The 12,536-nt window shown below is 41.1% G+C and overlaps 1 protein-coding gene across 7 annotated transcripts in view; it reads left to right on the forward strand.

The window, feature by feature from the left end:
* DAB1 (DAB adaptor protein 1) overlaps positions 1-12,536 on the forward strand; it is a 1,094,927-nt gene that overhangs the window by 946,310 nt on the left and 136,081 nt on the right. For all 7 annotated transcript variants that reach the window (XM_081055475.1, XM_081055476.1, XM_081055478.1 and 4 more), the window contains one exon: positions 10,837-10,976. In XM_081055475.1, coding sequence (XP_080911601.1) covers positions 10,837-10,976 — 140 coding nt within the window. The remainder of the gene's footprint in view (positions 1-10,836; positions 10,977-12,536) is intronic.

The following is a 12,536-nucleotide window of genomic DNA, read 5'->3' on the forward strand; positions in this document are numbered from 1 at the left end:
CCATTTATTTTTCAGCAACCCTGGCTCTGCCTCTTCCTAGGTCTATGATCTTGGGCCAGTCTTGTCCTCTTGGAGTCTCAATTTTCTCACCTATAAGAAGGGATGAATAATGCCCACCTGCTAGGTTGTTGAAGGAATAACAGGACAGTGGAGAAGAACTGACACATTGGTCAAAGCCTGTTCTGTGACCTACACTGTGGCATCAACATGACAAAGTATTACACGCCTTCCACTGACAAAGCGTTACCTTCCACTGAGTGGCAACACACGCTAGTTTTGTGTTCTTTGCCCTGTGGCCACCAGGAAACAGACACAAGCTCAGCCATAAAAAGACCAGGGGAGTGAATGGTGTGAGCCATCCTCAGACTCTCAGTAAGCAAGCTTGTGCAGATCAAGATGCAGATTAGAAGCCAGACTAGTAGGTGCTTGATAAGCCCCAGTTAGCAGGTTATGCCAAGCTCCTCCGTCTTCCTGGAAGGACTCAGCCACAGAAGATTACTGATGTCTTTACAATCTTAAAACTGGGAGGTTTCTCCTTCTTCCTCAGACATGAAGATATGATTGTCCGTTTTTCCATTATGCCTGCCTCGTGTTGGAAAAAAAGTTCTGGGAGTTGTAGTGCCACTGACCCTGATGATTAGCCCCTGAGACGTTGGCACTAAAACTTAAACTTGGTTTTCCAAAGTTGTAAGATGCTGCGTCTGTGTGTTTTGGAGGAGGGATGTTGGAAACTGGGCAAAGAAAAAAACCTCCCTTACTCTATATATTTATTCAGCAAATATTTGTGAGTACTCACTGTGTTCCAGGCACTGTCCTAGTCATTTGGGATGTGCAGGGAGCACGTCAACCCTCCAGGAGCCCACAGTCTAGCGTGGGGAGAGTCCCAGGCCCGGCTTCCTCCTGCCTGACCTGCTCTCGTGCATGGGGAGTCCCCAGGACGCAGAAGAAGAGTGCCCCAAACGTACTTGGCATGGTCATCTCTTTAGTTTTTCTGCAGAGAAACCTGTACTGGCTTTGGAAGGAATACTGCTAAGAAATTGTTGGTCTAAGGATTTGCTGGAGTGGCACCATGTGGCCTATAATTGTTTTCTTTTGTTATAAAGAGTGTATTATTGATGCTATACAATTTTTATAATACATTGTTAAAATGAAAATTCCAAAAGACCCAGCAGGAACAAACAAAACAAGTAAATACTAGTAGACCTTTGTGAGGGAAATGAGAGGACCAACTATCAGACAATAAGAATTGCGTCACCTCCATGGGGTCACCAAAGGACCCTGCCTTATACTTCAGAGGTTCCTAATCCGGCTCTGCCTCAGAATCATGGGGTAAGCTTTGAAAATGCAGATTCCCAGGCCCTCGAATTAGTCTCTCCGGCATCTTAGCACTTGGCTTCATACAGAGAGGTGCCCGTGGATACCAGATGTCCTTTGTTCAGAGCTCTTTTCAGAAGCACCAGTGAAGAACATTTTTATAGAAAATGTGTCCATGAATCATAGGTTGGGTATGGTTTTAGCTCTTTAATTAGTTTACCTCTTAGCAATAATGACAGCAACCATGTTCATAAAAGCACATTTTAACAGCCCTCTAAGTGTGTCGTTCTCCTTATTCTGCTCACTACCCAGCTAGGTAATTATACCAAATCAGCATTCTCTCCTATGTAGCCAGCATACATAATTATTTGTCCATTGCAAATCAACACCTGGATAATTGCAAGTGAGAATTCTAAGGAAAGTAAGTTATCGCTGAGGCTGGGCCCTGGAATTCGCCTCATAATCTGTTCTTAAATTGGACAGCCTAATACACAATAGGGCACGTTCACTGATGGACAGAATGATGTGGGGCATGCTGGGAAAAAAGAAACTCTTTAAAATTTTCTTATCATCAAGTTGGATGGCTTGCTGATTCAGAGAGATATGCAGAAGGAGGGAGGATGTCTCCGTTTGGACACTGTGTTAACAAGTCGTAAGGTTACTTTCTCCCTGTTACCTTCAGGAAGGAACATCCTGTTCCTAATTGCACCCTTATTCCCAGGCAACCAAAAAAAAAAAAAAAATTCCCCAACAGCTGGATTCATTGCTTCCACTGCAGTATGCCTTTGCTATGGGCCACTGGTGCTTAATGTGAAATACATTATGTGGGGAGAAGGAAGGCTGTAAATATTTACTGAATGACTGCCACATACAGAGAGTGTGCTAAGAGCAAAATGTGTATTATCTCTTATAATCCTTTTAACTGCAAATAACTACAGTATTATGCAGTGGAGTGTCCAACACTGAGAAAAGTTAAATGACTTTCACGCATACACAGGAAGTCACAGCACTACTGCAGTGCCTTCTGACTCCAAAGAGTCAGGCAACCATGCCCCCTTCACCAGCAGTGTGGCCTTGTACCAGTGATCTCACTTCCTTGTGCCTCAATCCCCTTCTCTTTTGAATGGGTTGCGGCTTTGTCTCCAGGGTTGTTATGAAGCTTTAATAGGACAGTTTATGGAAAAGGTGCAGGCAGGGTCATTATCGGGTATCGTCCAGCTTTTGACCCTCCCCTCCTAATTCTAGCCCTCCCTGTTACGGACTGAATGCTTGTGCCACCCCCCAAATTCATCTATTGAAGCCCTGCCCCCCCATGTGATGTACTGGAGGTGGGGCGTTTGGGAGCTTATTTGGTTTAGATGAGGTCATGAGGGTAGGGCCCTCGTGATGTGATCAGTGCCCTCATGAGAAGAGCAAAAAAGACCACAGCTCTCTCAAGGGCTCTCTCCCTGCCATGTGAGGATACAGCCAGAGTACAGCCATCTGCAAGCTAGGAGGAGGGCCTTCACCCACAGCCAAATCTTCTCGCACCTTGATCTTGAACTTCCCAGCCTTCAGAACTGGAAAACATAAATATCGGTTGTTTAAGCCCCCCAGTCAATGGTGTTTTGTTCCCGTAACTGAGCTACCTCCTTAGTTGTTTAAGCATCTAAAACACAGAAGTGAATACTCAGCTCCATATAAGGTCTATGTTGAAGTTGACCTATACTAGATAGGGGCATACTGTAACGGTCAAAAGTTAAACGAATTCTCAGCCAGACTGACCACATTGGAGAAAAACAAAACAACAAAAACACTTAATTTGGTTCTTATGTGGATTTCTGTGGCCACATTCATTATAATCTGTGAGGAGTCGGGAAATAAAAAAAGAGAACAATCTTGGGTGTGGAATGTCTTTTATTTGGTTGTTAACAGTCTTTAGCAAACAGCCTGGAATGAGAGGCCATTTATGACTGCAGTAGATTCTGTGGGCTCTGTGCCTCAGTGTCATAAAAAAAAATGCTAATTGCCTGCTTCCTTCAGACCCTGACTCCTGATAGAGGTGCTTGTTTTTGTTGAAGCTTCTGCAAGGTGAGGCCTCCACATTGGCAGTGCCTTCGGCTCCAAGGCAGGGTCATGGTGTAATTCCTGACAGCATCCTTGAGGCCTGCTCAAAACAGGAAATTTATTCAGTGCCTGAGGACTACCTCAATTTCAATTCAGAGGAGAGTCATTTCCAGGGTTATGAGGTGAGCAGGTTGAAATGAGGTTGAGAAACGTTCGCGGAAAGGATTTGAAATAAGGTCTGTCTGGAAGGGGGTTTTAAGTGACCCCTCACACTTTCCCACAGAGATCCTGACTCCCGGAGTCCACTAGCCTCTTTTGAATAAGTACAGAAATTCATTCATTTATTCAGTTATGCAGCAGAGCCAGGCACACTGGGTCCACTCTATGCCTGGCACCATGCTAGGTTCAGAGAAAACAGATGACTCGATCCCAGCCCTTGTTCTCATAGAGCTCGAGTTTAGAGAAGGAGATGCCCATGAAACAAGGTCAACCAGAGGCCAGGGTGCTGAGGCAGATGCTATGAGGGAATAGAGTGAAAAATGTGTCTGTGTGTTAGGAAAATGCCCAGCTCTAGGGATACCTTGGTCAACCAAGCTGACATCGTTCCCGCCTTTCTGGAGCTTCCAGACTAATGAGAAAACTGGATATGAAGCAGATTATTACAGATGAGATCAATTCCTTGCACAAGTGCAGTGCGATTATCAGGAGAATACTCTTGACGCGTGTCAGAGGGCATCTACCAGATAGGTCTCTGGGATCAGAGGACTCCTGGGCACATGACATTGTGCTGAGACCTCAGCTATGGAATGGGAGGGCATGGCGGGATGGGGGAAGACAAGGATGGGGGACGCCTTCCAGGCCCAAAGGAGAACAGGTGCAAAACTGCAGAGCACGGCTTGTTGGAGGGTGAGTCAAGGCCACTATGGTGACAATGTGAGAAGTAAGGGGGAAGGTGGTTCAAAGTGAAGTTGATGATTTAAACCAGGGCTGCATGTGGGGGGCCTTACAGGATACGTCAGGAGGTTAATTTTAATTTGCAAGGAGTACAGGCTAGGGAGAAGTGCTTCAAAAACCTCTTTATAAGAACGTATACTTGATCTGAGGGAATACTTGAAATAATTGTCAAGGACATAAAGCAAGTTAGAGAAAGGACAATAGCAACGGCATAAGGCCTGGGGGAGCCTGGCCTCGTAGGACTGGATCTTACAGGGTTTGGAACCCAGGAGCAGAAAGGAAATAGGAGAGGGAGGACAGCATCCCGCGTCCGTCACTGACTTTGTCTCCACGCATCTCCTTCTCCGTACCTGAGCTCCACGGGGCTGAGGCCTGGGACGGGGTTTTCTGTGTCCTCGGAACCCAGCAAGGTGCATGGTATTACGAACAGATGCTTTATCCTTCGTTACTTGTCAAACGTTTTAAAGGTCATCCTTTCACTTGAAATCCCCCAATCAAACCTTGTTTTGAAATTCTCATTCTGAGGACCCCAGTTTGAGAAATAGCACCTTACAGGAAATTGTCTACATAAGCAAGTTGCTATTCAACCCTTTGCTGATCTTCAAGGATTACCTACATGTGAATCAACCGAATCTACTGGGTCCTCCCACTAGACTCAGAATCTCAATGGGAGCGATTTAGGAATATACTTTGTTTGTTTGTTTGAGTTTGATTTTTACAGGTGATTCCCCATTATACTAGCATTGGAAAATGACTACACTAATCTGTAGACTTGTTCATTAGCATGTAAGCACCATGAGTGAAGCAATATTTATGTATTTTGTTCATTGCAGTGTCTCTAGCATCTTAGAACTTACAGCAAACTCTCTCTCTCTCTCTCTCTCTCTCTCTCTCTCTCTCTCTCTCTCTCCTCTCTCTCTTCACTATATATGTATATAGTGAATGAATGAATACATGAATAATCTGTCAACCAATCAATCAGTGAGAGAGCCTTACACTTCCCCAAATGTTGCTACAGCGTTGTTTAAATCTAATCCACACAACAGACCGGATCCTTAATTGCTCTCATGGCATAAAGAACAAAGCCTAAAAGCTTACGCGTCATTCCCAAAGCCCTCCGTGATTAGGCCCCTCCAGCTTTTACCAGCATTGCTCTAGCATCACCATGTCCTCTCCCACAGTGCTTCCCAAGCACCTTGATTGGCTCAGGCTCAGCTCCCACCAATCTAATCATAATTTGTGGGGTAGTATCTGGGACTCTAAAATGTAGCTAGGGTTGAGAAACACTCAGACTGACTCCACTCCTCACCGTTCTCTGTGTTCTCCGAATGTCATCGTACTTTTTGCCCTTCTGGAAAGCTGCTCCCTTGCTTCTTTACCTATCGAACCCCTTGCTTTCTCATCAAGCCTTCCTCAAATGTCACCTCACCTCTGCAGTTGTCCCTATTCCTCTCCCCACCAAAGGGAAACAACATCTCCTCCTCTATATGACATTCACCGTCCTGGTCATATTTTGTAAAGCTCTGTGTGTCCCCTTGTGAAATGTGGTTTCCTCCAGACAGGAGAGGAGACACTTTTCAGCCACCTAGGCACCACAGAAATCTAGCACAGGGCCTCCTAGCAGAAAGAACACTCTGCGGCAGTGCAGTATACAAATGATAATAGTATACTCAGGGCGGCCACATAATTTAGCATCCAAATTGGCGTACTTTTGAGAGTAATGAGGGAGCTAGTTATAATAGTGTCGGGAAAAAAGGTGCAAACAGGGACTATCTCAGACAACATACTGGGAAGTATGTTTACCCAGATAATCGTCACTCCCCTACGTGCTGTCTATGTGTCATTCATTTAACCTACACAGTGACCCTGCCCCCCCCCACACACACACCGTGGGAGCAATTGTTATTATCTGTACTTCACAGAGAAAGACACTGGAGCACACACATAAAGGAACTTACGCAAGGTAACGCAATGAGGGGTGTGGGACTTGGACTCAGGTCCTCTGAATCCAGAGCTCCTCTGGGCCATTAAGCCCTTTTGCCTCCTCAGGAGTAGGACAGGATGAAGTTTTTGTCCCAGTTCAACCCGAAGTAACTTTACTTACCTATCTCTGGCTTTAGTTTCTTCATCCACAGAATGATGATAATGCCTATTTCCAGTAACTCTGGAGGATTAAGTGAAACAAGGTATGAGAAGATCAGGGATCGTGTGCTTGCCACATACTTGTCCTCTGCCATTTTACTGTACCCTCCATAAGACAGCTGCTCACATAGTTGTGACACAAAATAAAAAATGGTAAATGCTGTAACAGAGTAGCTCCGGAGGTCACCAGAGGCCCCATCTTCTAATGGTTAAAGGCACGAAACTTTGCTTCGCACTTAAGTTCAAATTCAGGCTGTGAAATTTGAATAGACATTTCTCCAGAGAAGATATGCAAGTGAACAATAAGCACATGAAAAGATACTCGACATCCTTAGTCCTGAGAAAAATATGAAACAAAACCATGATGAAATATCACTTAACAATCGCTAGAATGGCTGAAGCCAAAAAGACAGATGATAAGAGATGCTGGCATGAACATCCAGTAGAGAAACTGAAACCCTCCTCCTTTGCAGGTGGTGTTGTAAAGTGGTAGAGGCACTTTGGAAAAACAGTTTTATAGGTCTCCCAAAAGTTAAACATAGAGTTACCATGTGACCCAGCAATTACTCTTTATGTATAATACTAAGAATTGGAAACTATGCCCACACAAAAACTGAGACACATAATGCATAGCGGCATTATTCATAATAGCCAAAAGAATAAAAAAATAAAAACAACCAAAATGGCCATCAACTGATGTGGTACACCCATGCAATGAAATATTATTTAGAAAAAAAAAAGGACATGAGGTACTGATACATGCTGTAACGTACAATAACCTTGAAAACGTGGTGCTAAGAGAAGGAAGCCAGTCACAGAGGACCACCTGTTATATGATCCTCTTTATGTGAAATGTAATTTGCCTCCAGAATAGGCAAATCTATAGAGACAGAAAGTAGAGTAGTGGTTGCCTAGGTCTGGTGGGTTTGGAGGAGACAGAGAGAGACTGCTTCTTTTTGGGATGATGAAAATGTTATGACATTAGATAGTGGTGATGATTGTGTACCTCTATGAATGTACAAAAACCACTGAACTGTGTATTTTAAAAGGGTGAATTGAATGGTATGAGAGTAATATATATATATTTATATATATTAGTAGTTATATAACATATATGTGTGTGTATATATCTATCTATATCTATCTATCTATCTATCTATCTATCTATCTATCTATCTATCTATCTCCCAACAAAGCTGTTATTTAGAAAATCAGGCTCTACTGTTGATGTTGAGCATTGGTGTCATCTTCTATAATGAAGGGCTCATTATAGAGTCTAACTCAAGAGCAGGTGTAAGGATTAAATGAGAGATCATATGTAAAACTCTTGGCACAGCAACTGGTTGATAAATGCTTGATAATACATAGTGAGGATGGTAATGGTTTTTATGAAATACATGGCCTTTTCACTTGTCCATCCTGAAGCACAGGGTCAGTGGTGCTTTCAGCAACAGAAGCTGGAGATTCATGATGACATAGGATTCATGAAAACTGACCCTCTTTTGAAAATTGACACCCTCAAATGGTATGTGCCTCTGATGGAACAGCCTTATGGCTCTGATATCTGTTATTTATTTCTTAACTAATATAACTGAGACCTTGCTCAAGATGTGCTCATGAAAAATTACCCTTTTAATGGTGGAGCATTTAATGAGAAACTGGATTATCTACTGCATAAGTGCCCTTCACACAAATTAGCTTGGCCCTGGGTCCTAATCTAAATTGGGCTCCCTACTTTCCTCTAAATGGCCTAATATTTTCTTATTAATCTCTGCCCTTGTTCACCTGATCTGGCTCTGCCTCCTCTTAGGGAGAGCTTCCTCTTTGGCAGAGCTCCTCTGCCCTGACAAATGTTTCTTAAGGCTGTCTTTGTATCTGACTCATGGACATTTTTTAGACATGACATGTAGGCTGGAAACTGTTCCATTTTCAAGCTGTCTCTCCAATGGAGTATTAATGCTGTCAGTGTATTGAGTATCAACAGATTGAGGACAGGTAAGAGATGGGGCTTTATAGGGAAGCTGGGTACATGAGAAAAAGTTATTCATAGTGATGAAGAGAACTGGCGTGAAAACAGAACACAAGCAAACCACAGGTCTGGGCTTTGGCTTCAGGCAGATCTGTGTTTTGGTCCCACTCAGTGAATTTGGACAAGTTACTTGTCCTCTCCAACCTTCAACTTAGATCACTGTGTATAAAACCTGAGTAATAGTGCCATCTCTAAGATTTCTGGAACTAAACAAGTTGTTTTATATAATATGCTTTGTACAGGACATGATATATGCTACCTGGTATTTCCGTTATAATTAAAGCTTGGAGGAAGTCCCAGAGAGTGAAAGGGATATTAGTAGTGACTGAAATAGTGTCATGTGTTCAACAGGCAGAAGTGGTATTTACAGTAGAGTAAGATGACCTTCCCAAGAAATAGACCAAGCCATAAGCCACTCCTACCAAACAGTGCATAATAATGCAGAGCAAGGGGACCGGGTAATATGGAGCCCTGTTGTTCTCTTTGGTCTTAGCTTGAGTCTCTCACATCTGCCCTCACTGATCCCCGGAGGCTTAATTTTTACATTGATTACAATTTCTTACTAATCATCCACGTGTTATATTTGTTTTATGGAATATTTTTCAAAGGCTTTAATATACTAGCAGTCAGCGAGGGGGCAGTGGGAAAAACAGTAACCGGGAGTTGGGGACCATAGGTCCAGGCATGGGTCTGCAGACATTTCTCCTTTGTGCCCTTCCACCCTCAGCATTGTATCTTCCCCATGCTTTTCCTGGGCTGATAACAGTGGTGAAAGTCACAGCCACCATTTACAGGAAACACCATGTGAATACATGCTTTGCACATACTATCTCATGTAAGTTACTGTTCGTAATAACTCTGCAGTAGAGATTTAATCTTCATTCAACAGATAAGGAAACTGGGGCTCAGCAGATAGTTTAGTTGGTTTACAGGTAAGAGAGCCATAATTTGAAACGAGGATATCTGACTCTAAAGCTCCGCACAACACATTTTTATTTGCAGTCGCCAAAACCTTGAGCTTCTAGGGGCACAGGCTCTATCTCGTTTGGCTGTTGCCAGTGAGTTGGAGCATCAGGCACAAAGGAGAGGCTCAGTAAGGGATGAACGAATGAATGAAATGCAAGTCACATTTTGTCATCAAAAAGTGTTATACAATGGTTAGCTATTGCTGTTGTCTTTTGTCTATTTTAAGCATTTCCTCAAGTAATTCTCAACACCACGTTATAGAAAGGCCTTAGTTTGCACATCAAACTACAGATCAAAATGGGCTGAGTTATACCTAATGTTCTCAGGTCTAAGTGTCTGACCAACGAGGGAAGGAGTGATAGAGGAGGTATCAGAAGTTGAAATGAATGTTGCCCCAGGAGATGACTGTCAGAAGGCTAGGGTGTTCCAGGTTTTAAGAACCACATGTGCAATGCCCCAACGTGTGACTAGTTTGATAAGGTTAGAAATTTCAATTTCTATATATTCATACTTTTTTCTATATGAACTTGGACAAGCTATTTGAATTCTGTGACCTTCACTTTCGTCATCTGGAAAAGGGGTATGTATGGTTGAGTTGTTATGAAGAATGGGGAGAAAGTTTGTGAAACGTTTCGTATAAAACACGTACTCAGTTCACAGTAACTTCACTGTCCATGTTTATGTGGATGTGTTTGAACTTCCGCTTGATGTCTTAGCAAAACATTATGTTAATAATTATAGAGAAAGCCTGTTGCAAGGTATGAACACCCCATACCAAGTAGGGTGGAAGGCTATTTCTGTACACACAGGAGTTAGCAGAAGAGATACTGTAAAAGCACTTTTTGATAATTGTCCCCGGGTCATTACTTGATACAGAGCAATTACTCTGGAGTCTTGCTATAAAACAGCGCATGGAATTGGGTGGAAGGAGGGTCTTGGACCCCAGCCAAAGTCATATTAAATGCTAGGAATACCAAAGAGGCTCAAAGCTAATACCACTCTAAGAAGAATATCAGACATGAACTCTCAGTGGGTGATTATCATTTGTTGAATACCTAGTGTGTATCAGACACTGCTTCGGTGCTTGACACATGGTGTCTGATTTACTTATCTAATGCCCCGTTGGGGTTAGTTGTTTTTAACTTTTTTGTTTTCATCCTATACAGCACAGGTTCAGAGAGGAAAAGTAATTTGCCATAGGATTTAAAAGGATAGAGACCGAATTTGCATCCAAGAGTATTACCGTGATTTTCCTACTTGGTCCAATGATTTGACTTTCCTAGAATATAGAAACAGCACGAGAATAAATCTCAGCGCTGTGGATATTCAAAGCCAATGTGGCCCGAACACCAACATATCTGAATCCTGCTTTTCTCTGTTTGTAGGTCAGGATCGCAGCGAAGCCACTCTGATAAGGAGGTTCAAAGGTGAAGGCGTCCGGTACAAGGCCAAACTGATTGGGATTGATGAGGTTTCCGCAGCTCGGGGAGACAAGTTATGTCAAGATTCCATGATGAAACTCAAGGTGCTGTGTAAACATTTTACTTTAAATATCAGAGGTTTAATATGACTGGGAGAAAAAAAGGATTATATAATCATTATGAAAACATCTATTCAGTTATTGGTAAATTTCTTGGGTCACTGATTAATCACTTTACTTATCCATTGGGAAGAGATTTCATTCAACAAATGTTTATTGGGCGCCTCCTAGGTGCAGGTATTTTATTAGGCTCTGTTTTATCATTTTTGAGTATCACATTTTATTCGATTTTATCTTCATTGTGCAACACCTGCAAAACTACAAGTAATATCATTGAATTATATAGTCCCTTAGATTTTATGAATTTTCACCACTTTGTCATTTTTAAATAAATTTTATGTATTTCACCATATGATAAACATGGTAAAAGATGCTATGTTAAGATAAAAGTTGATTTTATTCATTCTAAAGGAAAAATATTTTTTAAAGTAATATTTCACTAGATATTGAGATTTGGAGATATCACAGAGAGGTTTCTGATTTTAAATGCTTTAAAGAAGCCTTTTCATTGAGAAATCTAAGAAAGAAATTGGAAAAAATTTTCACATACAAAGTAATAAAATTATGATATGAAATCACTATTAAAAACATACAAAAAAAATTGTTTGTTCCTAGATTCTGGTCTCCATGTAGTCTGTGTTTTTCTTCTTTTTTTCTTTTTAAAAGAATTGATGTAAAATGTTGAAAGAAACCCAAATGATTTAGCATGAAGTCTACAAAATACCTTATGTATTTAAAACATATAATTTAATTATTTTACTGATTACAGAATTCACAAAATGTTCATTGTAAAATATTTGGAAATACAGAAAAGTACTAATGAGGAAAATTGAAATCATCTACCATCCCACCGCACAAAGAAAATTAGTGTCAGCAGTTTTAAAGTGTGTAATTTACAATCTCTTTGTGTTTCTGTATACGTCATATGAATTATATACATATGTAATATAATTTGAGCTACTATTTGTAGTTTTATATCCTGTTTGTTCGTCTAATAATATATTATGAACATTTTTTTCATTATTTTTAAATAGTCACTGAGGTTGCAACTTGGTAGTGTAATTTTTTGAAATGTAAGTAGGCAGGAAGGAAAAGAAACATGGCTGGCCAAATGCTTGAAAGTATTAAAAGAACAGTATCTGCAGAACACCTTCTACATTGCCTTTTCTTTAATATTTGCTTAATAAATCACAGCTATTAATTTTGTTTATACTGTACACATTGTCTCAGCAATTGGACGTGTATATTAGATGCTGAGAGTCAATATAGTATGACTGTGAATCAACATTTTTAAAAACTCATAATTTTCTAAAACATGTATCCATTATGTTTTTAAAAAATTTTTTAGCTGTCTTGTAAGCAAATTTTATTTTAGTAGTTATGTACCTCTTATGGTATACTAGCAAAAGTTATAAAAGATATCAAAATTGTGAAATCAAAATTTGATTATCACCTTGGAAGAGGCTAATGTATCTGTTTTTTATAATTAAGCAATGTTATGAGATTTTAGGGCAACCCAATAATGAGCCCTCTTCTTCTACCAAG

The sequence above is a fragment of the Rhinolophus hipposideros genome (assembly GCF_964194185.1).
Source record: "Rhinolophus hipposideros genome assembly, chromosome: 8".
NCBI lineage: Eukaryota > Metazoa > Chordata > Mammalia > Chiroptera > Rhinolophidae > Rhinolophus > Rhinolophus hipposideros.